The 24,178-nt window shown below is 40.4% G+C and overlaps 4 protein-coding genes and 1 non-coding gene across 8 annotated transcripts in view; 1 reads left to right on the forward strand and 4 right to left on the reverse strand.

Annotated features, from left to right (window-relative positions):
- Positions 1-1,383: 1,383 nt before the first annotated feature.
- On the forward strand, positions 1,384-2,943 carry LOC121947268 (uncharacterized). The gene is made up of 3 exons (XM_042492238.2): positions 1,384-1,519; positions 2,339-2,557; positions 2,802-2,943. The coding sequence occupies exons 1-3, from the start codon at positions 1,384-1,386 to the stop codon at positions 2,936-2,938; spliced, it is 492 nt and encodes a 163-aa protein (XP_042348172.2). The 3' UTR covers positions 2,939-2,943.
- Positions 2,944-4,015: 1,072 nt separating this feature from the next.
- Positions 4,016-16,041, reverse strand: hyal3 (hyaluronidase 3). Of its 2 annotated transcripts, none has more exons than XM_042492237.2 (7): positions 15,902-16,041; positions 7,374-7,679; positions 6,165-6,600; positions 5,866-6,013; positions 4,647-4,773; positions 4,479-4,568; positions 4,016-4,400 (listed from the first exon to the last, which is right to left on the reverse strand). In XM_042492237.2, exons 2-7 carry the CDS (start codon positions 7,650-7,652, stop codon positions 4,089-4,091), a joined length of 1,392 nt encoding a protein of 463 aa, XP_042348171.2. In that variant the 5' UTR covers positions 7,653-7,679; positions 15,902-16,041; the 3' UTR covers positions 4,016-4,088. The 2 variants fall into 2 exon arrangements, with proteins under 2 accessions (XP_042348171.2, XP_042348170.2); XM_042492236.2 differs by lacking the exon at positions 15,902-16,041 and adding an exon at positions 13,769-13,868.
- On the reverse strand, positions 7,863-16,025 carry naa80 (N-alpha-acetyltransferase 80, NatH catalytic subunit). The gene is made up of 2 exons (XM_088082407.1): positions 15,902-16,025; positions 7,863-10,680 (listed from the first exon to the last, which is right to left on the reverse strand). Coding segments are annotated over exons 1-2 (1,122 nt in total). The 5' UTR covers positions 15,904-16,025; the 3' UTR covers positions 7,863-9,560.
- LOC121947606 (U5 spliceosomal RNA) lies at positions 14,536-14,649 on the reverse strand. The gene has a single exon (XR_006106096.2). It is a non-coding gene; the product is annotated as a U5 spliceosomal RNA (small nuclear RNA).
- A 1,432-nt stretch (positions 16,042-17,473) lies between the features above and the next one.
- Positions 17,474-24,178, reverse strand: part of prkar2aa (protein kinase, cAMP-dependent, regulatory, type II, alpha A) — a 55,197-nt gene continuing 48,492 nt past the window's right edge. For all 3 annotated transcript variants that reach the window (XM_088082406.1, XM_042492590.2, XM_042492589.2), the window contains exons 7-11: positions 23,795-23,896; positions 22,404-22,478; positions 22,230-22,295; positions 20,713-20,851; positions 17,474-18,872 (exon numbers count right to left, since the gene is read on the reverse strand). In XM_088082406.1, coding sequence (XP_087938532.1) covers positions 18,748-18,872; positions 20,713-20,851; positions 22,230-22,295; positions 22,404-22,478; positions 23,795-23,896 — 507 coding nt within the window. In that variant the 3' untranslated portion in view covers positions 17,474-18,747. The remainder of the gene's footprint in view (positions 18,873-20,712; positions 20,852-22,229; positions 22,296-22,403; positions 22,479-23,794; positions 23,897-24,178) is intronic.

A 24,178-nucleotide genomic window follows, 5' to 3' on the forward strand; every position in this document is an offset into this window, starting at 1 on the left:
GTTTGGAGGGGGTAACAGGGCTGCTCTCTCTCCGCATGTCTCTAGCTCGCTCTGCCTCTCTCACAGGGCAGTTAGGGTGGGCTAAATCGGAGTATGGACACACACAAACATACTTATTTGAAGGGGGTGGTTCTGAGGCGTCCTGCAGTTCCTCAGTGACACACATATGCTCATGTGGCAAAACCTGGAGGTTCACTTTTTATTTCATACGTCAAGGATTTCACTGGAGACATTTATTTGTTATTGGGAGTTTTGCTGGAGATCAGTTGGATTACTTTAGACACTGTGTGGTTCCTGGATATCCTGTGTGGATCTTAAATTTGTCTCATCGCTGCTCCTTTGGGACACGTTTTGGTAATTGGGTGTCTGAGTGTGAGGAGACCGGGTCAACAAGAAGAACAGCAGATTGACAAGAACAAACAGGCAGACAAACATAAAGCGCAACACAGCTTGTGTTTGTGGTGACTGACGGTACGTTGGAAAAGAGGAGCGGTTTTCTTTTAGAACTATTTGATCCAGTAAAACAGATGTGGTTTGGCTACACAGTGCATTGAGTACAGTTAGATAGCCTGTCTATCAGGTAGTCAGGCAGTTAATCATCCATTTAGTCGTTAGATAGGAGTCTATCCTGTCCTTTGGTCCTTGAGTCAAATTCCAGCAACATTGTGCCTTTGATCAGCAGTCAACTCTATTATTAGCTCTGATAAATCAGCTATTGTCATTACCTGTTTGTCTTCAAGTGGAAATCAAGTTGATCTGTTTTCTCTCACATGATAGACCCTGACATGCCAACCTACTGCTCTGTTTTTACATTAACTACAGAATGTCTTCTAATACTTTCCCTCCTTTCTTTTCAACTTTCAGAACCAACCCATCATATCCACAGCTCTGCCAATTACCAACATGATTTTTGGGATTTAAACTGAAGAAAAACAGATTCAACTAGAACAAATAATTCTATTTATTAATGTAAGGTGACTCTTCTGAAGCAAGAGATAAGTATTTAGACATAATGTGCTTTTTACAGATCTGACTGTGCACTATCAACACACCACAAAAAGCTGCCAGCTCTTAAAGAATTTACTCAATCTCTCTCTTTACTTTTTTTTGGTCTTATCCAAAATGTATTTTGTGTACCTTACATTCCAATTACAAACTAGCCAATCATAGTCAAAAGCTAGAGCCCAATTCCCTCATATACCATCTCAGTGGATCAGCAGAGTTTCAAAAGCCGCAAAGTTCTTTGTAGAAGTTGCCTTTCGTGACCTTTGGAAGTTAATACAGTGGAAAGCTACATGGCACGGCTTTAAAGATTAATCAGCTTCCAGATATATTCACTGAGATATATTCACATCGTCTGTCCATCGCTCAAGAGGAGACGAGATGTCGAGGCCTCCGTCCTCCCAGACCACCCCTCAGTCCTACAGGGTCAGCGACAGGGATCTCACCGAGATCGAGCTACACTCTGTGGACTCTATCAACGATCTCCACAGAACACACCCTGAACACAGCCACAAAGGTACACACACATACACACACCCAATGCAACCAAACACCCTCTGGACACAGCCAAAAGGTATACAAACTAACCCCGAACACATTCACAAAGCTGCACAGACACCCTCCAACACACACACACACACACACACGCACACGCACACGCACACGCACACGCACACACACACACACACACACACACACACACACACACACACTATACCCCAAACCCAGCCATAATTTTATAGACACACACCCCAAATACATAAATACATTGACACATGCCACTAACACAGCCACAAAGGTACATCCCCCACAAAACAAAAACAAAAACATCACTATGAAGGTACACACACACACATACCCCATACACAGCCATAAATATATAAACACACATGCCAGACATGTAAATACACATTAACACAAGCACAAAGGTACCCACTCACTAACCTCAATCACAGTCATAAATGTATTAACACACACTCTGGTCAAGTAAATACTAACAGCCATAATACTAACACACAAGGTATATATATATATGTATATATGTATATATATATATATATATACATACACACACACACACACACACACACACACACACACAAAATCAAAAGTACACCAGCCCACCCAAAAAAAAAAAACCTACAAAGGGGCGCACAAAAAACATACATACCTACATACCCCAAAGACAGCCAGCACAAGCACACACCTCAGACATGTAATGTCAGTCATTCACAGGCCCACCCACAGCTACACACACAGGTATACACACACACACGCACACGCGCACACACACACACACACTGACACTAACTGACTCCCCTGTGTGTGGTTTCAGGGCTGAGGCCTCCTCGTCCTGCTTACTCGCCCTCCTCCAATGGGAATCTTTACTCAAGTGACATGACAGCTGTCAATCAAAGAGGCCGTCCAGTCAGCAGTAAATGGCAGAGTCGTCTACAGGACATGTTGACGCCCAGTTCATCACGAGCCTATGCCATGGGCTGTGCTATCATCACGCTGCTTCTGCTAACAGTGTTACTCATCTTCTACTTTTTGGGTGAGATCTTATTTGTTTATTTTTATTTGATTATTCCACTAATATTTCTTCAATATTTTCTATTTTTCCAGATCTATGAATTACACTTCATTTCAATTTACTTGCAGTCTCTCAGCTAAATGTCTATGTCAAGCGTGTCATGTAATCTCTAGAATATTACAAAAATATGTTTGTGAATCAAGGAAGATTTTGCTAAAATCAACGACAAACTGACAGTTTGCCTTCGTGTCTGTTGCTCCTCCAGTCCAGCAGGGCGGCGCAGTCCGGATGCTGACTGAAGCCGTGAGGGAGAAAGAGGAGGCAGCCATAGAGCTGTCTCTGCTGATCCAAGAACTGCAGGCTCTGAGACACAATCTGACAGCCATGAGAGGAGGGACATAATATGCAGAACACCCAACATGTTTACACAAGCACACTGGACATGAGATACTTTAAAGTAAAACTGTGTTTTACACTGGATTTTTCCTTGAAGAGGAAACACATGTTAAAATGTTTTCATATGTTGTCTGTGTCTCAAGAATAAATGTAACTGTTGAACTATGTGGTTAAGAAGCAGTAGGTTGCTCTGTCTCCTGCTCTGGTTACTGTGTGAAAAGAACTTTTGAATGAGCTTAATTATTCTTTTTTTTGTGATGACACTGCCATTAAAGCACTATGGCTGGTTGGATTAAATGAATGAATGAATATCTCTCTCTCTCAATTTTAAAAACAAATTTTCAGGTTCACTTTTCCCAATTTGGGGCATCTTTTTACCAAGTTGTTCCTTGCCTTTAAAGCTGTGTTTTCATAGGAAATTGAACATTTTGCTTGAGTTTTAAAGGTTTTAAAGCATGTGAAAGACATCTGAACAAAGCCCAAGAAAACCCTCGATCTACTTTTCACAGGGTAAACAAAGTGTTGATTCGCTATCATTGCTCAAAATAATAAGTGACTATAAATTGCACACTATTTTTTAAAAATCTACCAGCTGTTTGTGCTGTCAGTCACTTTGTCTGGGTGGGTGTCAGTGTCATCTATCTCATAAAGTAACATGAAACATAGAACATTAAATGTGACAACATGACTTGAACATGACTTCAACCACCAATTTTAGCATATGTTACTAAATATACAATTATCAGTTACTTAACAGTTCATAAACTGTACAGAATTATTTCATTTTTTTGTTTGCTGATACAGCTTCTAAAAGGAGCAGATGCATTTTCAGCAGATTTCATATCTGCAAGCCCATTCATTACACTTTGATATTTATGCTTTGACACTGTGCACTGCAGTTAAAACAAGATCCTAATATCCAGTCACAAAACATTCAGAATTAATTAAACAAAACATAAATGAGTTGATGGCTGAGAATGTCTAAGAATGTCTAAGTAATAAATACATTTAAAAGTAGTTAAACTCTGAAGGATTTGCATTTAGAGGGGAAATTAAATCTTTCTTGAAAATATGCAAAACAAATATGATTATTGTGTTTATTTCCTTTAAATTATTTTGACATCACTGCTTTCTTTACTTGACAGTAGAGTTTGTGTTACTTGCTCTTCTCTTTGGTTTCCTCCTCCTTCTTCTTCTGTTGACACTCCTGGCCGGTCCAGCCCGGGTAACACTGACACATGAAGTGGTTGTGGAAAGGTTTGCCACTGGAGAAGGGATTGCTGTCATTGGGGTCAGAGGTCATAGCTGGACCTGAGGAGAACGTGTGACTGGAGCTGGGGTGTCGCCTGACACAGCGTCCTTTGCTGTGGCAAAGTTGGAGGCTGCAGGTCTTCGTGTCCGACCTCAGCGACTGCACAAAGGGACCCAACACAGTGTGGACGTAGTCTCTGAGAAGGATGCACTGATGCTGGGGAGTGGGAGAAGGGGAGAGGGTTACACACAAACAAATACACACACAAATAACTTTCTCACAAACATTACACACCTTGGACTTGGCGAATTTCAGCTCTCCCCACAGCACCACTCCAGCAGCTCCCAGTGCTGCACTCTCCCCCAGTGTGTGCACCAGGTCTGTCTGCACACACACAGATACTCACTATTGGTGTGTGTTTGTGTGGGTGTATATGCGTTTATAAGATGCAACAAATCATACCTTATTGAGAAAAGTGAGAGTGTGTGTGAATGCTAGCCTGGCGTAGGGAAGGACCGGTGTGGCCTGATTGGTATTGTTGCCATGGCGCCAAACTGATGCCACCCTCAAAGCCTCCAGCAGTCTGTGTCTGAGTGAAGAACAATCATCAGCATCTCCTTTAACAGGGACATGTTATGTTTTTTTACTTATTTTCTGTCATATATATATATATATATATATATATATATATATATATATATATATATATATATATATATATATATACATAATGCTTTAATGTTGGATGCTGCAAAATCCTCAGGATTCAGACCATTCTGCATACTCTGTTTCCAACATTTTTTGTCTACTTTCTTCTCATTGTTATTTACTCCAGGAACGCTACTGCCAATTGTTTACATGACATACACTGCTACATGTAGCTACATGCTAACGTGGGGAAACATGTTGGTTGCTGGTGTTAATTTTTACCTACAATTTTGGATCATATTCCTGCTAGAACATGTCTGGTGGCAGAGATCTCTCTTTAGAAGCTTTTATAGGTGATTTTTCATTGTAGAAAGCACCACAATACTCTGTCAGGGCCCTGACACACCAAGCCAATGATTGGCTCTAGTTTTGCTGGCGCTAGTCAGCTATTGTTGCCTGTTATTTATTTTATTTTTTTTTTTTTTTGCCAATTAAGCATGAAATTCTTTGTGGTGTGTTCAGGTGCAACTTTCTTACCAAAGACACAGGCAACTTGAGGTGACTCAACAGTTGGCCTTTGTCGCGACTAGTTCTTTGATGTTGGTTTGGTGTGTCTGGGCCTTTACAATCATTCCCTTGGCTACAATGACAGTGCAGAGACGACGAGATAGATGACCCAGAATCGTTGTCCCATCAGAGCAGACTGGGCTTTTTCAGGACTAAAGCAGACAGGCGCTAAAATGAAGCATCTTACACAGACGATGAATACAGGTGTTTCCAGCAAAGACACTTTGAAGAAAATTAAGTGTTTTTTGACCAACAAAGCATGTAAATATGTTCTAGTAGAAACCCTAAATACAAGAATTAACCTGAAAATGAGCATAATGGGTCCCCTCTAATCTCTTTTAAAAGCATTTAGCTTAACTGTAGATACATAATAGACAAATAACAGTCATTCTTATAGAGGTGTAATAGGCTGTGTTAATAGTTTGACGTGTGTGAACATTTATTGAGGTCTCTCAGTTCTCCGTACCTGACCATCAGAGCTGCATCTGTGGATCCTGCCAGCCTTTGTGGCAGGTAGATGCTGGGATAGACAGCAGTGGACTGACGCCAGAGCCAGGACAGTCGGTCATTCTGGTTTTTGGTCCCCTTGTGGCAGCGTCCTGTGTAGCTTTTATCTTATCGCACACGTGGAACAAGAAAAGACACAAGTCATTTTTTTGGCATCAGTTATAAAAGATGTCTTAAAAGAGATCACCATATGCAGACATAACAGAGGTCACAAGCCATCAACCAAACTGCTCAACACACAGCTAGTGCTTGTCCTACCTGTTGTCCTCTTCTGCTTATTTAAGCAGGCTGGAAAACCATAAAACCCCCACAGCCCCTTGGGGCGATCTCTGACCATCGACCGCAGTGTCTCCTCCATGAACTTCCGAGCGCACTCCTCAAACTTTTGCCTCGCCAATGACGCCATGGCCCTCTCTGACAAATCCGGTCTCTCCTGTCGCACCAGCAGCTTGGACTGCCTTTGGTACTCCCTCTTGGTTCCAAAGTTGCTCTCCCACAACGGCTGCCACTCCTCCCAGTCAATAACGGCTAAACCGGTGAAGTTTGGCTGCAGCAAGCTTGAAATCTGCGTCGACGCAAGAGAAAGGTGAGCTAAGAGGTCGCTGAGCTGCGGTATCCCTCCGTTGACCTTTGTGCCGCCTCGGGAGAGGTATGGATATTTCCCCAGTCGGTCATGGTAGAAGATTGTCATTTTCTGTCAAATTAAAACATTTAGAAATTACAACCAAGCTCTGCAGCTCTACGATTATTTTTAGCCTCTTAGCTTGTTGTTTTGGTTTTATGGTTTATTTCAGTTTTTGCACTGTCACTACGGTTTGATCCTGGAAAATGTTTTTTCCTGAAAATACACATCGAACTTTTCCCATTTCCCAGAAAATACAATGACGGGGAAACAGGAAAGAGTAGTTACATCCTATGTGTGAACCAAAATGGCTGATTCATACAAAATGTACGTGTTGCTCCAGAAATGTAAATCTGTACGTCATCCTGCGTGGATGCAATTCTCGGAGTCAGCAGGGATGTAAAACTCAGCAGTAACTTCCTGGTGGCCCATCAGATTCAGCTACTGTGAGCTCTACCATCTAAATTAGGAGCAGATGTTCTTTTAAGTAGTTTGTGGAGCCAAACCAAAGATAAAAGGAGAGTGAATGATGACATATTAGTGGACACAGACTTAATACTTAAGTCATATCACATTTATAAGATTGATAACTTACTTACAGCATTACTCTGTGCATCTGTCTGTTAAGTTCTTCTAAATTTTGACAAAAAATAATGATCATTTTTCCCAAAATATGCTGTCAGTTCATTTCAAAAGCATTGGCCACTTCATACACATGAAATTATTAATTTTTTTTAATCGATGTTAGAATGAATATATTAAATATATTCTCATTCTTTATGCGGATCCAATGAAGCATCACATCCCACTGGTGACATTGTACTTCACCCACGGAAAACAGTCACCTGTCCCTGGAAGCGCTGCTGTCGGTTCTCCACGATATCAAAGCTGCCCAGGTCCAGGTGGATGCTGAAGCGTCTGTGACACTGTTCGGTGGGCATGTTCCACACCACAACAAAGGGCCGCTCCTGCAGGACCGGACCTGCTGCAGCCACAGCGGGCAGCGGGGCGTCAGGGAGGACAGATCCATGGGAGGAGGTTGGTGACAGAGAGGTGCAGGGGAGGGGAGAGAGGAAGAGGAGGAGGAGGAGTAGAAATGGGAGAGGGAGGAGAGACAGCACCATGGCTGCTCACCCACTGACGAGTCCTTCCTGACAGGAGAGAGAAATGGGCCGTGAGATTTATTGATGAGGAGCTTTTCTACATTGGGATAGACTTCTAAATGAATGCATTTACAAGAGTTAAATTAACAGTTAATAGCTTATTGACCATTTTAAGCTTCTATTTTAGGACTAAAAAACCCTATAGATCAGCATAGAACAAGACAAGAGAAATATGTTGAGAAATGTATTTATTTCCAGATTTTTTCATTCATGATTTTTTCATTCAGATTTTTTCATTCATGAAAAAATCACAAGAACTTAAAGGACTTTAAGAAGGCTTTAGTTCTCCAGCAGTTCAACAAGGCACATTTAAACCTCAACTTCAACATTACAGCGTGTCACATGATTTCACAGTAACAGATTAAGACAGCTGCTCAAGGAGCAAAAATAATGTCACTGGGTTGGGTTGTTTGAAAGAAACCAAAATATGTTTTTTTTTTCCTAAATTATCTTCCCTTGGCTTTCACAGTCGACCTCTACATTCAAACAATCCTTGTCACAATCCACCCTCATTCAAAAGATTCCCTCAAAACAAAAGAGTTCATTTCTGTCGTCCCCTCCCCTCGTTGAAAAAGTCAGACTGCATATATTGCTCATTTCAAAATAGTTACTGCTGGCACAAGACACAAAGTTAATCCATTTTTCTGTCTTTGTGACCTGGAGGCTGCAAGTTTCAACATCACACTTGTATAAAATGCCCTTCAGACTGGCTGTCACAGAATCACTGCATACATGAACACCTTATACTGAGATTTAAGGTGACCACAGAGAAACTTCCCCCTGCAGCAGATGAATATGAACATGAGTATGAATAACAGTTTTCTGGTGTCAAACTCTGCACATATGCACCATTCTGCACAGAAGGACTGCAACAGTATGAGATTTTCATGGTACGATAACCGTCTCAGAAACGTGTTCTTACAGTTATGATTATGATTATTAGCAGTTACAATGACATTTAGATAAATTACCAGAGGGTTTTATTGGTTGTACAAATGCTTTAGTATAACTGAAACTTTTTTTTTAAATGGAAGTTTGTGTAAAAAGTCTCCTTACTGCTAATAAATTAAATAAAATGAGTTTTTTACATCTGGTTACTTTATTTTTTTGATATTGTGGATAAGAAAATGAGAAAATGTACATGGTATGAGACCTGTCAGTGTTCATACCAAGCTATACCTTGAGGCTGGTATACTGCTGCAAAGCTACTGCACACTCAAACGTCCAAATGAAGTAACAATAAGCAAAACACCTTTCTGAACTGTGAGGGACAATTTACAATTTGCTAAAGTATTTAATAAAAGGTTAATCTCTTTTAAGAACCCTGTTTTGATTTTTTCATAGTGTTGGTCACCATTTCTATTTGACCCACTGCTTCATTGCAGGAATACACTGGGCCCACTGCACGACCAGTGCACATTAATGTGCAGTTTTGTGCAACAAATTGAAATCAGTTGTTTTAAAGTGAAAGTGAAGGTCAGCACCTCCATCGTCTTTACTTTAAAAAATGTGATTAAAATTAAAGTTATTTAAATCTTGTGCTTTTTGAAAATGTGTGTTTGCTTCTGTGTTTGTCTTGATTGTTTTTATCCCATCAAACAGACTGAGTGTGTCTAAAGGTGTAACAGCAGTGAAAGAATGAGTAAGTGTAGGAGTGTTTTCTGTATTTCTTTGGTTTATGAAAACATTTCAGCTTGTCTAAAGCTTTTTACACTCTGTGTTTTACCACTGCTCATTTTCTGTGTGTCTGACAGACCGATGATGGTGTGTGTGCTTCATAGGTTTTGTATGTGTGTTTCTGTCTTTTAATATTTTTAAAAACATAAAAGTATGTGCATGAGGTCTCAGGTGTTTCTGACTGTGTGTTCTTCAAATGTCTTTGTGCATCCAATAGATGGAAACTCCTCTGGCGTCTCTGTACGGCGTTTCAGTCAGAGTCTGAACTACAAGCTGCCCTGCTGACTGAGGAGGAGGAGCAGGAGGGATGGAGGAAGGTGGTGGTGGAGGAGGGATGTAGGGAGGAGGAGGTGGAGGAGGGATGTAGGCAGGAGGAGATGGTTGAGGAGGAGGGATGGAGGGAGGAGGAGGTGGAGGAGGGATGTAGGCAGGAGGAGATGGTTGAGGAGGAGGGATGGAGGGAGGAGGTGGTGGAGGAGGGATGTAGGGAGGAGGAGGTGGAGGAGGGATGTAGGCAGGAGGAGGTGGTTGAGGAGGAGGGATGGAGGGAGGAGGTGGGATGTAGGGAGGAGGAGGTGGAGGTAAACTAGAAGCTGGAGGTGACCCTACAACACCAGCACCTCCTGGTGGTACTTGAGCATCCATCTTTGTTTGTTTCTGTGTGTTTGTCTCTTTGCTCGGCATTCTGGAGAACCTCAACAGCATCTCCATGGGAACAAACGCCGTCATGGCGCCTGCGTTCTGCACCGGCGTCGACAGCACGTAGCCAAGGTGGGCGTAGAAGTGCTGCTTATCATGAGTTGTCAGGCACAGGCGCTTGAACCCTCTGCTTTTAGCGTAGCGCTCAGTCTCCTCCATGAGAGTCCGGCCGTAGCCCTTCCCTCGCTCCGCCTTGGACACCACCACCGACTCAACGAAAAGGCTGCTGCTGTGACCTACGACCCGGGACAACCTGGCGTGGCCGAGCAACCGCTCTGTCGCTTTGTGGCCCTGCAGGAGAACCAGGCAGACGGGGAACTCTGGACAGGACTTCTGGAGGGAGTGAACTCGTGCAGCCTGGCTCCTCTGCCACTCAGAGTTGATCAGGTCTGCGCAGGGAGCCATGAGGTCCGGACGCCGGTGGATCGGAACCGCACGGATCTTCTCTGGTAGTTCAGAGTCAGCCTGCAGCTTCTCTTTAACTCCATCCAGCGTTGAGATCTCACACACTTTCCTAACACATTGTGTCTGACAGTCTGATGTTGAAACGGGGCGCAGGTTCAGCTCACCTCCGCTCTTTGGGTTGGAATTCGTTGACGTTAATGGTTCAGACCTGTGGTGATCAGGGTTTAACTAAAGTCAGTCGTCATTCAACGCCTGCGGCTAAGTGTAAAAAACATAAATGTTAGAAAATGCTCTGAACATGCAGTTCCTCAGTTCTGCGGTTAGTCTGATCACATCACGGTCTGTGTTACACTACAGGTAGTCGGAGCCAGGAAGAGGTCTGACTGATCAAATATGCAGTCAAACATGACGTCGTTATCTTACAGATGGACTAAACTCTCATAATCTCGAAGGCAGCACACGTGGAGCATCAGATGTGTAGCGTCCTGACAGCTCCTTAGCTTACAGGAGGATAAAACTAGAGTGTTGATCTCACTCTAATCTCTGTCTCTGCGCTCGGTTTCCACTGCGAGCTACTCTGTGCTCCTGCCTCTGTAACAGACTGTCACAGTGTTAGGAAGTGTGTTCCTCGCTCATGGGCACTTATATGATGGATACAGAGGAGGTGGTCAGAGTTAAAAAGTGAGTCATTCATCGCCGTGCAGGTCTGGTGCGACTACAAAGCGACCATCAGTAATAAAACGGCATCTCTAACCTTCAGGTCACCATGTAATAGAGTTCTAAAGTCGGCTTGCAGCTATTTATTCATTTCATTGTTCATCATTTTAATGGTTATTTTCTCCAGTTATGGCTTGGAATGTAAAATTTCAAAAATTGTACCAAATCTCAATTTTTAAACTGCTTGTTCTGTCAGAAAAACAGTTAAAGGTCCAGTGTGTAGGATTTAGCGCCATCCAGTGGTGAGGAAATTTCTACAATGTAGGAGAACAATAGCGTGGTGAAGGGATGACGGATTTTTGTGGGCAGGAAGTAAGCAGCACTGGTTCCCTCGTCAAAAATTTTTTGAATGGGATTCACAATTATCACCAAAAATCAGCTCTGTGACGTTTGTGATACTTACATGTTTTGTTCAGCATGATAACCTCCACAGATGAACACCACTTTAGTGTTTAATGAACCATAAATGAAGTCACCAGAAGTAAAAAGCTATTGTAAGGCTATAAATGAACGACATCGTGGTCACACGACGTTAACATCACCACCACGAATCATTCAACTTCACTGTAAAAACGTGTTAAAACAGTAAACAGTAACAGTAAAATCTATAAGCTGGAGCGTGACTGTTGCTGTAAAGCTGTAAAGCTATAAAGGCGGGCGAGTAGGTTTAATGAGCGTCTGTATCCGGAGTAATGACGTCTAATGTCCCCGACAAACACTGGAGTCCCATTTAGCCACTTTTTTAGCAACGTCCTTTCTTAAGATGCCTTAAAAGTTCAAAATTTGTGTTTGTACGGACATATTTTATGTTGCAGAGAAAAATGTCGAAATATCTCAAGCCTATGTAAACCACAGACCTTATTTAAGGCATTTTCATGAAAACACATTCAAAAAACCCATAGACTTTAAGACGAGGGAACCGGAAGTGCTAAATGGCTAACGGACTTACGCATTTTAGGACTCACTACTTCACCACTCCATGTTGACCATCCACGATGGCCAACGCAACATGTGAAAATGCATCATGGGAGAGAACCTGCTCCCTATGAAGATATAAAAGAAAAAAACTTATTCTAAGGTAACAAAACAACTATTTTTATTTTCAGGTGATTATACACTGATCAAAAATCTTTCATGAATATTATATACCATTTCTGCCAATAGATGCCCCTAAATCCTACAAACTGGACCTTTAAGAACCCAAAGATATTCTGTGTATCTTAGATGACTGAGAAAACCAGCAAATATTAACTTGGGAAAACTGAGCACCACACAGTGGTGATCACAGATATGATGTGCAGAGTTTGTTTGTAGCTTTTAATCAGCCCACATGTAGAACAAACCAGGCATCCACCCTTTACTTCACACTGTTTTAGATGCCTTTCACAAGTATTTAGACCTTTTAAACCTGACTTAGGTGTTGATTTCCTTAAAAAACATGACAAAAAAATAAAATGAGCAACTTGGTGAGAAATATTCAACAAATTAAAAGAAAAAAAAGTAGATTTAGAAAATTATTTTTGAAAAAGTTAGCGGAAATGTAATCTGTAATAAAATAGTAATTCTCATAAATAGATTACATATAACTACATTTTTAAATTATGTCACAGAATTATATTTCTAAGCACCTTTTCCATGTCTTGTTTGGCTCTTTCTTACTTAAACTTCCTTTTTCTTATTCTTTTGTTCATACCCTTTTTTTCTTTTACAATTTTCAGATAATTTTCGTGGATTTTTTTTTTTTTTACCACTTTACTACTGGAAGTTTTTATCCATTTCTTTTTTCATGGCTTATTGCTTTCTTCCCATGTTTTTGAACAAATCAAGCCATTTTGGACAGGTCTCAAAGAGTTAACATAAATCCTAATTTTACACGTATGTTAGTTGTAAGAATGTTGTTTGACTGATTTCTGCTGCAGATCTTTTTGTGCATTTACTCTTTCAGCGCTGTCATCCTGCTGTCTCATCAGTCTAAATGGGGAAGTCTAATCTAACACATCTCACCACAGCTTTTTGAGAATGCAATGAAGATATAAAGTATTCTGGTTTCTGTTGCATTTTTTCTTTTTTTGCAACTTATTCCGCCTACTCTGTGCTCTATTAATACTCATTTTCTTGATTTAAGTGCATAAAAATGTTCATGAGAAGCGTAAACTCTGATGGATTCATACTGTTCCCTCATAATATATTATGTTACTACATTATGATGTCAAAAATTGGCATTTTAAAGCACAAATTGAGCCATTAGGTTAAGAGGTTACAGCTGTGTTGTGACGGTTAATGTTACCATCGTCACTAAGGCATCAATAACTCTGTTCACGTGTCTAATTCGTGCATTATTTTTTCTGGAGTTATAACCCTGAAAATACGGTTAAAGATGCAGAAGCACAAAGCTGAGTTCACGTTAAAGCTCTCAAGACACTGAGGCGTTTCTCTATTTCCACTCAGTCCGTTGATGCAAATCATCAATGTTTTCAAAATTGCTGCAGTCCAAATAGTCTGGTATTAAGTTCAGTATTGCAGAAATAAAAAACACACAATAAAAAAAAACCACCATCAAGTAAAAAACATGAACTCACCAAAAGAGAAAGCCAAAACGCCTGACTGTTAAACTATGGACTTGTTCCTGCGTGCTCAACGCAATTTCACACTCTCACAACATGCACAAAAAAAAAGGGATGTTAGAAAGATGCAACAGGAAACATGCAGTTGACTGATAATCACAAAGGGGATAACGATGGGGCAAAACGCCTGCTGTGATAAAAACATTTTGACCTTCCACTGTACTTAAGGGCTCATGAGCAAGGCACTGACTCCCTCGCCTTCTCTGCAGCAAAACCTATTTTCCCTAAAAGACATAAGAAAGTGTTTTTATAATGTTATTTATCTAAATATTCCAAATGTAATGTGTTTTCTGTTTTTGTCATTCCCCTTCAGGTAGCCTTGTGTTGGGATAGCATTTAACTCTACGGTCACATTTGGCAAGATCATAGAGGACAATCTAGTATTTCAATGAAACTTCGTATTTTTAGGCTTCACTGGTTTCAAATAAAAAGTAGAATTAAAATAATATATAGTCACAACTGTGAATTGCAATGTGACATTAATTTATTTTTTTTATTAAATCCTCAGTTTAAAAATGGTAATTCACGTGTATGTAATTGAGTTGCTCCATTCCAAATATTACAGTATTATATGTATACTTTGGAATTAATAATACACCAACAGCTCATGCGACCGTATTTGGAAATAGGTAACAACCAATGTATAATGTGGAGACAACATCTTGTTAGATTATCTATGATCTCAGATATTTCAAATGTCATTTTATTATACATATCAGAAAAGCCCCGCGGAACAGCAGGGCATCAAAAAATTAAATCTAACTCTTGTTATTCCTCTCCACGGAAATCTTTAGTAAAAGGCGAAAGATTTATACGATCTGAAGAGAAACAAGAATGTATGTTATAATATTGACTGATACCGGAACACACTCGCCGTCTTAGCTTCCTCTGTTAGGTTTCATAAATCAAATTTTTAAGCACAAATCAAGTCAGTTATGTCAGACAAAAAAAAGTGTTAACATTGTATGGATAATCGCAGCGCAACGTTTTGAGTGAAATATAAGCAGAAATAGTTACGCGTATACAGTAACTGCTGTAAGCACGCTATGCATCATGGGAAGTCAGCAACCGTTGCCGCGCCTCTACTTTCTAAAACATGTCTTATTCTGCTTTTTATTTGTTTGTTTGTTTTAATACTATTTCTTGTCGATACATATACTAATCGGGTGGTGTTTGTACCAAAGCATGGACGTGAAGTGTTTAAATCGTAATATTAACGGTGCATTTTCCAGTTGCACCCTAAAACTGCACGCAGGCGCATTAAACACTCCAAAGATTACATGTATCAAGAGAGCAATCTCCTTCACTTCCGCCTTTGCGACAATACATAATACATAATACAGCCATGATTTCAGCTTAGAGTGTTTAATTGACACATAAGAATATTTTTTTCCTTGGAACTTTGTGTGTTTTCAGTTCGACGCAGTGACAAAAATATTCTAAAATAATTACATTTTATTCGGTTTAGAAAATAGTTTTGTAGGCTACCCTTTTCTTCAGACGGGAGATATTTTTTTATGTATTCTCTTGCTCAAGTAAATCTTTGTTACCTCCCTCTAACAAACAGTGGGCAGTAACGTTAAAATAGAGGCATATGGTACAGCTAAAGTAAAATACCAAATTCCCCAACTACATCAACTACCCCAAGGTTAAATAACTTGTAGCTTCACCCAACAGGAAACAGCCCTGTGTTTGTGTGCCCTAAAATAAAAACGAGTTCTAAAAGCCTGGCAACATTTTTGTACAGGAAATAATGAGCAAAACCTCTCACTTGAGACATATAACGACTTGGCATTGTTAGGGGCCAAACCACTGTATTATGGACACACTTTATAAACCACTAGCCCTCCTCCCTTCTTGGCATCCGCTTCCATGTAAGGTAAGACTACAAACTGACAGCTGGAAGTCCACAGACTGACTGTGGAAGTGAGTCCAGCATGCTAGCTAACTCACTAGCTTACTTTCAGCTTCAGAAGTGCATGCAGCGCAGTGACATTTGCAAGGTTTTAGGAGGAGCCACAAGTTTACTGTTCATTAGCGAACAAAATGATACATTCTTGTTTCTCACCACACTATAACGTTACCTACATCTTTGGTCTCGCGGCTCGTCGCCGGTACTCGTCCTCGTCCGAATGCGCATGTGTTTGATTTGCAGCTGGTCTGCGGTCGGTTTTCGTTCTTGCGAGTCGGCACAACCGCGAATGATCGTCAATGCTAGCTGCTCCAAGATCAGTTTCCAGCAGTCGTGAATGCTGTCTCTTCTGCAACAGGAGGAAATGTTTCTGATCCTCTCACTGATCTAAGCAGTCATGACTGCCACCCCGCGGATGGGAGTGGTATCACATAATATGAGAATATGAGGCTACAAACCTGTTAACTGGTACTGTGGAATAAATTTGAACTGTCCTGCAGAATATAATACAATATATTACATTGCGGTATGTTATATTTACACAATATTTGAATTAAAGGACTTATGTTGACGCTGAAACATAACTTGGTATTTAACTGGAAATGACCCACCTGTGTAGCTTCTTTAAAACAATAATCTACAGTAACTGCTGCCTGAGCTGCTCATCTAGAAGTTGCAAAACCTGCAAAATCTTGAATTTCCTACCTAGAGAAAGTCTGAAAAATGAGAAAGATATACGCAAACAAAAGAACGCCGCATTAAAAAAAACAGTGTAGATGTCTTCAATAGATGTCCATAAACACAGTGAAACACAATTAACAGGATATTTGATTTATTACATCACAAACTGTTGCATTTCAATCATCATTGGGTTCAGTCATCATCTCTGACAGTTAATACAGAATGTTTTGTGCTTAACTATTTCTGTTTACCTCAAGGTCTGATGCATTTCAAGCAGAGGTGTCTATTCAAGTCACGTAACTTGGACCCGAGGCAGCCTCCAGTCACAAATTTAATTATTTTAGACTCAAATTGACAAAATTAAAATATTCTTGAAACTCAACTTGGATTTAAGACCAGTAACTTGTGACTTCACATGGTCTTGAGCCTTTTGGCCGGACAATACTTGATACCTTTCTCTAAACCCAAAGATTAAAAAGTATGTTGCAGTGTCATATGCAACATCAAAGTGCCCTATTTACTATTCACAACAGTCACATTATTCAGCATGACAGGACAAAAACATACAAAGTTCATTCTGTTGTGATACTTTTTAGTAGCGCTATATGCTGACAGCACGTCAGCAGTACGTTTCTATGATAAAGTTCAGTTGCACTTGTTTTAACGAAGTTGTTAAATAAATATAAAATTGCATTGCATTTGGTGAAGAGTGCATTATGACTTGTTTACGACTCAAAAATCAAAGTTTAGGACTTGAGCACAAAGATTTGAGATTTACTTGTGACTGATTAAAACACTAACTTGGTCCCACCTCTGGTTTCTAGTAGTTATTTGTGTTTGCATAAACAGTTGAAGGATGCATGAGAAATTTCTTTTTTTTTCTAATAAAGTGAAATCTTAACCTTAAGGCTTTTATACTGCAAGGTTATGCATTTGTTATTTTTGTCCATCCTGAGCATGTGTGTAGTAGTACTACATGGTACATGGCTGAATCAGCCAAATAATAGTTAAACCACATTCTGCACTTGTTATCAGAGTTTGAGTAGAAATTCAGAAAGGAGGCAAGATTTTTAACAAAATGTTTGCTTTATTTTTATTTTTTTTTCAATTTTTTTATCCAGGACAACTCATTCGAGAATAATCAATGAGAAATAAGCACTAATGTTTTTCTTAGAACTTTTTTTTGTTTTTACATTTTGTCAGAGATGGATGATGAATTTTTATCAGAATTGGTCAAAGTAAAACAAACAAAAAAAATGAATATATAATAACAATACATTAATAATTAATTCAATACAATGAAGTGTGGCGTCGATGATAGAATAACAATGGCCCAGAAAACGTAGGGTTTTTATTGTTTTCACTGCTTCTTCTGTGGTACTGCAATAATCACCAGCACTAACTCAACTCAATCAACAACAGTAGAGGAAGAAATGGAGCGCGCTCACAAAGTTCTGCACCCCGGCCTCCCAAAGAGGAAACACTTTTTTTTATTTAAATAATATTTTATCAAAGCTTCTGTTTTTTTTATCTTCATAAAACGTTTCTAAAACTTATGTCTTCCTTAAACTTTTCTCTCTTTTTTTTGCATTTTTGATTAATTTTTCCTTTTCAGAGATTTTAAAATTTTTTGTCTCCATTTTACCACAATGTGTCCGTTTTGCAGGTGTGGTTGCCTATGTGTTTTTGAGTGTATGTATCTGTACCCCTGTGTGTGTATTTGCATGTCCATGTGCCCTTTGCTGAGGCTTGGTGGAACAACAATGAGTTGTTTAGGTGCTCATGTGAATGCAAAGCCTGCACATATGGAGCATGATGATGTGTTTTAAAACGTGTATGGAGTCTGTGCGTGTATTCTATGTCCTTACACTGCGGACACTCAGGTCATTGCAGAAAGGACATTCATACTGAGAGGGTGAAGCTGGCTCAAGCAACGGGATGTGTGGCCTTTAGTTTTCTCTGTGTGTGTGTGTGTGTGTGTTTGTCTGTGAGCTTATCAAGGAGTGTGGTGAAGTATTATGTGCACGAGGATGAGCAGACTAAGTGAAGTGGGTGTCTCTCAGTGCCTGCATGTGTGTCAATGTAAGTGTGTGAGTGTGTTCATACTGTGTAGGCATTCATGTATTGTTTTGCAGGTGAGCCAAGTACAATTTCTCATGTGTTTGCACACTCTGTGTAAAGCTTGTTATGAGTCTGTATAGCCACTGCATGATGTGAGAGGGGAAACATGTCTGCTTGTGTGTGTGTGTGTGTGTGTGTGTGTGTGTGTGTGTGTGTGTGTGTGTGTGTGTGTGTGGTAGTAGTAGTAGTAGTAGAAGGCACGGAGGGTGGTGTGGGAGGCTCAGTCTCTCAGGTCCATGCTGGAGCCGAACAGGGCCACCAGCTGCTCCTCATAGTGGGCGATGTTCCTCTTCATGATCTCCTTACAAGAGCCAAGGAGCCGCTCAAATGCCTGCACGTCTATTACTGCACGGAGGGAGACAGACAGAGAGAGAGGGAGACAGAGAGAGATGTTAGGTGTGTCCGTGGAGTTTTTCCCAATCCTCACAGAGCATGCACTGACAAAACACTACAAAATAAATCTAAATAAACCATGAGTGTTTCTCAGTTTGGCCGGTCGTAATCGGGACGCTTGCTGGGGACCTGCTAATTTGTGCTCACCTTTTTCTCTGGTAAATGAGTATACACTATATGAGGGTATTTGTGTGCGGTGTTACCGTAACATGATGTTTTTTCGCCATGTTTTACCAGTGCAGACTGACCTCTGGAGGCACACGATGTACACTACATGCAACACGTCCTCAATACAGCGTACGTTTGTACTTTTGACAGTGTCGAAAATCATCATCCTGATTTCTAAAAACCCTGGTAGACCCCAAGTCTACTTAAAATCCAGACATTCTGGAGGCTTTTACTGGAAGCTGAATTATCCGCAGAGGTCTCTTTCTCTCTACAACACACAAACCATTGATTTAAAGTGGAAAAAAAACGCTAAATAAAGCGGTTTCATGTTAAAAAATAGTGTTTTTCTGATGCTGTTTGGCTTGTTGTGAAGGCAGATGCTAATTACAGTGACTGACACGAAAAACACAATTCTAGAGTCAGTGTTTGGTTTGTCCGTTCATGGCCACAGTAGAAACACTGGAGATGAAACGAAGCAGACTCTACTGCTGAGGACCTGCTATAAAAGCAGCTCATTCTAAGGTAACTATTACACAACAGTTCTTATTTTCAGGTCACTTTACACAAAGTAATAAATGCTTATTATATAATATTCCATTCTTGCAAAGATATCCCCCTAAATACTACAAACTGGACCTTTTTCTGTCCTTACAGGGCCCCACAGGACCCTTGAAGTCCTGCTCGTCCTTTACAGTCGTGACAGAACAGGGTGAATGATACGAGTACAACAGACAGCATATGTTGCTGCAGTTCTGCTGAGTGACATTTTTCTCTGCTTCAAAGCCGAGCAGCTGTTCGAAACAGGCTGTTGCACTGTTAGTACAGTAAACAGAGAGTACACCGAACACCATGACAGACAGGTGAGCGAGTGGTACTGACAGTGTGTGCGTGGTTAATATGGAACAGGAATAAAATATTGGAGCACAAAGATTGAGAGACACAAACTACATCTGCGATGATAAAGTAACCTGTGTGAATGTACAATACAAACAAACAAAAAAAAGCGATGCAATTAGCATTAACAACAGAGTGGAGAGAAAAACATGACATCCTGTTTAAAAATCCTGCGGTCATTCTCAAATGTGAAGAGCTGCTCATTTACTGTAGAGCCTGAATTAGTGCACCCACTTTAAAGTGGAAATAATAGTGGAACTAAAAAAAAAAAAAAATACAAGGTGATGACAGATGAGATGATGAGCTGAGCGCTAATCGAGATTTAATCTAAACTCAAAAGCCTCTTGATATCTGATGACAGACTGCTTGTTATAATGTAATTAGTGGGAAATGAATACCACAGACACTGCTCTAAGGTCGAGTGAACTGATTTACCTGTAACCTATTAACAATTTTAAATTTTAGCTTCATAAAAAACTCAAACTGTGCAAACTGGGGTCAAAGCCACACATAAAAGAGAAACTTGTGTCAGAACTATATGATTACAATCACAAAGATGTTCACATGGGTGCTTTAGATGCAGGGTCCCCAATGTGGGTGGAAATCAATTGTCAAACAAAAGCTGCTTTATGCACACCTCTGACTTCATTATCGTTTTTCTTGTGAGCAGCGTTAGCATTGATGCTGACAAAGGCCTTAAACGAGTGTGTCGGAGTGTATTTCGTCTTACCCACACACTTGACATTGCCCACTGCGTAGGCTGAGGCGGCCCGGGGCTTGTTAGTGACCAAGGCCAGCTCCCCAAAGTACTGACCCCTGCTACAGCGCGTTATCTCCACCTCCGCATTGTCTGCATGGTCCGCCTTCGTCTGCAGGGAGGATAGGAGAGGATGAAAGGTTAGGAACCACTGAGCGCCTTTTTTTCTTTCCCCCCAGCGAGAAGCACTCAGCGGCAAAGCAGGCAATTGTGATTCCCGCTGTTGCTAGGCGAGACCAGGAAGCACTTTTGTACTCTGGTGGTCTTTACTGGGGAGCGTGGGCTGTCATTGTCAGAATGTTTGGCACGGAAACTACCTGGTAGGAGAATTTCATCAGCTTTTTCCTGAACCAATAAACGTTTTTGAAATATTTATCAGTCTCAGAGTATCTGAATCTTTTCTTCTTTTCACATATGTGACCTGGCCTTTTTTAACCACATAATTACAGCTAAACCCGTCCTGCTAGAAATATGTAGAGCAGAATAAGAGGGAAAATGTATTCACCTACATGGTCTCTTTGGGATGCACAGTGAAATACATTTACCCTCACAGTAAAATCCTTGAAGGGGACCGTATTTGCATTTTCAGCTTCATCCTTTCTAATAGAACATTTTTATATGCAAGTTTCAAAAACACTGTTCCCCTCATACTGTCTGTGCTGTATTCACTCTGTCTGAAAAACTCTGTTTTAGCATCGGATTTTTTGAGCCCTCTTCCCAAAAAATCCCAATCTGCTCTAAACAGTCAGCGTTTCCAAGTCTTCTGCATCTTTGAAATCTGTTCACTATCACCGCTGACTGTAATGGAGAATAGCGGCACTTTCTACCATAAAGAAAAATCAACAAAATAACCTTCTAAACCAAACCAAAATCTTCTAAAAACCTACAGATCACAGCAGGAGTACAGTCCTAATCAGGAAGAAATTAACAACATCAGCAAGCAAGTTTACATGTTTCCCTGGCATCAGCATGTAGCTACATGTAGCAGTTTACTTGCAGCGGGGTAATGGCTCTAAGTTTCTAAACCAAACTTTTCACAACTGGGCCTGTTCCTACAGGAATATCTTCTGAAATTAGGGAGAAATTAACAATGTCAGCATCCACGATTATATTTTCCTGACATTAGCACATAGCTACATGTAGAAGTGTAGGCTATGTAATGTAAACACTTGTGTGCCTGGAGCAGATGACTATATAAAGATATCTGTCACGAGCTGACATCAGCTAGTCATGAGAGTAGAGAAAAAACATTGGAAACAGAGCATTCAGAACAGTCTACAGCCTGAGGTTTATGCTCACAGCGATTACTTTTACATATGTTTACCTCATTATTTGAAACTTTGAACATGTTTGATATGAACATCCGACTTTGTAACATTAAATATATGTGACAGAAAATTATAATGATTCATAAGACACTACAGGTCTCCTTGAAATTCAAATGCAGTGTGGTAAAACAGATTTTAGGAGGGTGAGGAGGAGTATCTTACTTTACTCTTCATCATGATCTTGACCTCCCCAGATTCTACGATATAGAAGCAGTCAGCCTTGTCTCCCTGAGGAGAAAGAGAACAGACAACTGATAAATACGTTTAAAAGTTGTTATGTACTGTATTTGTACGTTGAAATTAACATTTCATAGATAAGATATATTCATGTCTTACCTGTGTTATGATGCGCTCACCCTCGGGGAACTGCTTGGCTCCTAATACATCCACTATCTTCATCCTCTCTGTTGCCTAAACAGAAAAAGAGGGGAGAGGAACAGGAGGTTGAGAGAAGAGAAATAATGGGAGATACTGTGGGAGCGGAGAGAATTGTTTCAATGGCTACGCAGGCCGATTACAGGCAAGTAAATGTCCTTTACATCAGACTTCCCTCTTTCAGTCCTTTCATCATCTCTACCATGCTCTTGTTTGTCTAAATCATTCAACCAACCTCCGGGTTATGTACATTTTAAGCTTGGTGGTGTAAGGAAAGGATGGGTGACTGTTGAGTAAAAACAGTGCTGTGGGGGAGTGTTTAAGAAGTGGCATGTAGGTTTAAGAAAGTACAGTTTTAGATAACATCTAAAAAATATAGAGAACCCAGTAATGAGTCTAAAAACGAGGAAATCTGTGAGCATTTTATCACTTCCGGTTCCCTCATCTCAAAGTCATTTGGTTTGGGTTAACACGAGCTGAAGAGACTTTTACGTTTTGTTTTATGACATAAAATACATAAGTAAATACCCCACTATGAATTTTGAAGCTTTTATGTGTCTGAAAAAACGTAGTTACTAACAAGAGGCTAAGTGAGACTATAGAACGTCATCACACCGAACCGAGCTGAACACGGTTTTACAGCATCGTAGCGGCAGTGATGTGACCAAGGTGTAGTTCGTTTTAGCCTAATGTTAGCTTTTAAATTCTAGCAATTGCATTTAGGCTTCAAAAATCCAGAGAGTGGTGTTCATTTGTGGAGATTACCTTGCTGAACAAAACATTTAAGTATCATAAATGTTTGATTACCACAGAGCTTATTTTCTACAGGGATTCAAAAGCCAATGGAAAAATCCCATAGGCCTTTTGAAGAGGCAACCAGGGTGACGTTAGCTTCTCGGTTTGTCTACAAAAGGAACATCATTCCTGGGGAATTCTATATACACAGTTTGTAAGTGAAGATTTGTCATCTCCATCATAAACAGGCTAGCGTTTTGATGTTAGCTGTACAGCTAGCTTCAGACATAATGCTGTTGCATCGACTTCGTAGTGGAACTAGAGCAGGGCAATCACAATATTTTTTATCAAAGACCTCGAAAATGATATTGCAATAATACTGTTGGGTTTAGTGGTGCATTCACGAAATATTTACACAGTGAGATTTCTGATAAATAATCATCAGTAACGTGGATATAATAACAACTTGGGTAAGGGCAAAAAACAGAACAGCTAGAACAATTCGTTAAGTTAAGAAAATTATCTCGACTGTAATGAAGCCTTTAAAACCAGAAAAAGACAAAACCAGGGAGGAGGAGCCAGTGAGAGGATTCTCAACCTGTAACCACTAAACTCACCTCCAATGATTTGAGTAAGGGCACCGACTCAATGAAAGATTCATACATCCTCCTCTTCTTTGCATTGTTCTTCACAATGAGTCTACGAAACGTGGCACGGTCCTGGGAAATACAAACACGGGTAAACAAACAACCTAAAGGCAGATTGTCTCAGATGGTATGGTATGATGACTGCTGCTGCTCCTGTGCTGGACCACAGGGAGGAGCTGCAGCAGCATGAATCGTCAGAGCAGCGCTCAGCTCCATTCATAGATAACAGGACTCCATTCTTAACATGTCTGAGCATCACAGCTCTATGTACTCTAACAGAAACTGTACCTAATCTGCTCACAAGACAGTCCTACAGAGACAATTAGAGGGAAAAACTGTTAGAAACTGAGCTGT

This window comes from Plectropomus leopardus, chromosome 9 (genome assembly GCF_026936395.1).
Source record: "Plectropomus leopardus strain MGB_pleo_1.0 chromosome 9, ASM2693639v1, whole genome shotgun sequence".
NCBI lineage: Eukaryota > Metazoa > Chordata > Actinopteri > Perciformes > Serranidae > Plectropomus > Plectropomus leopardus.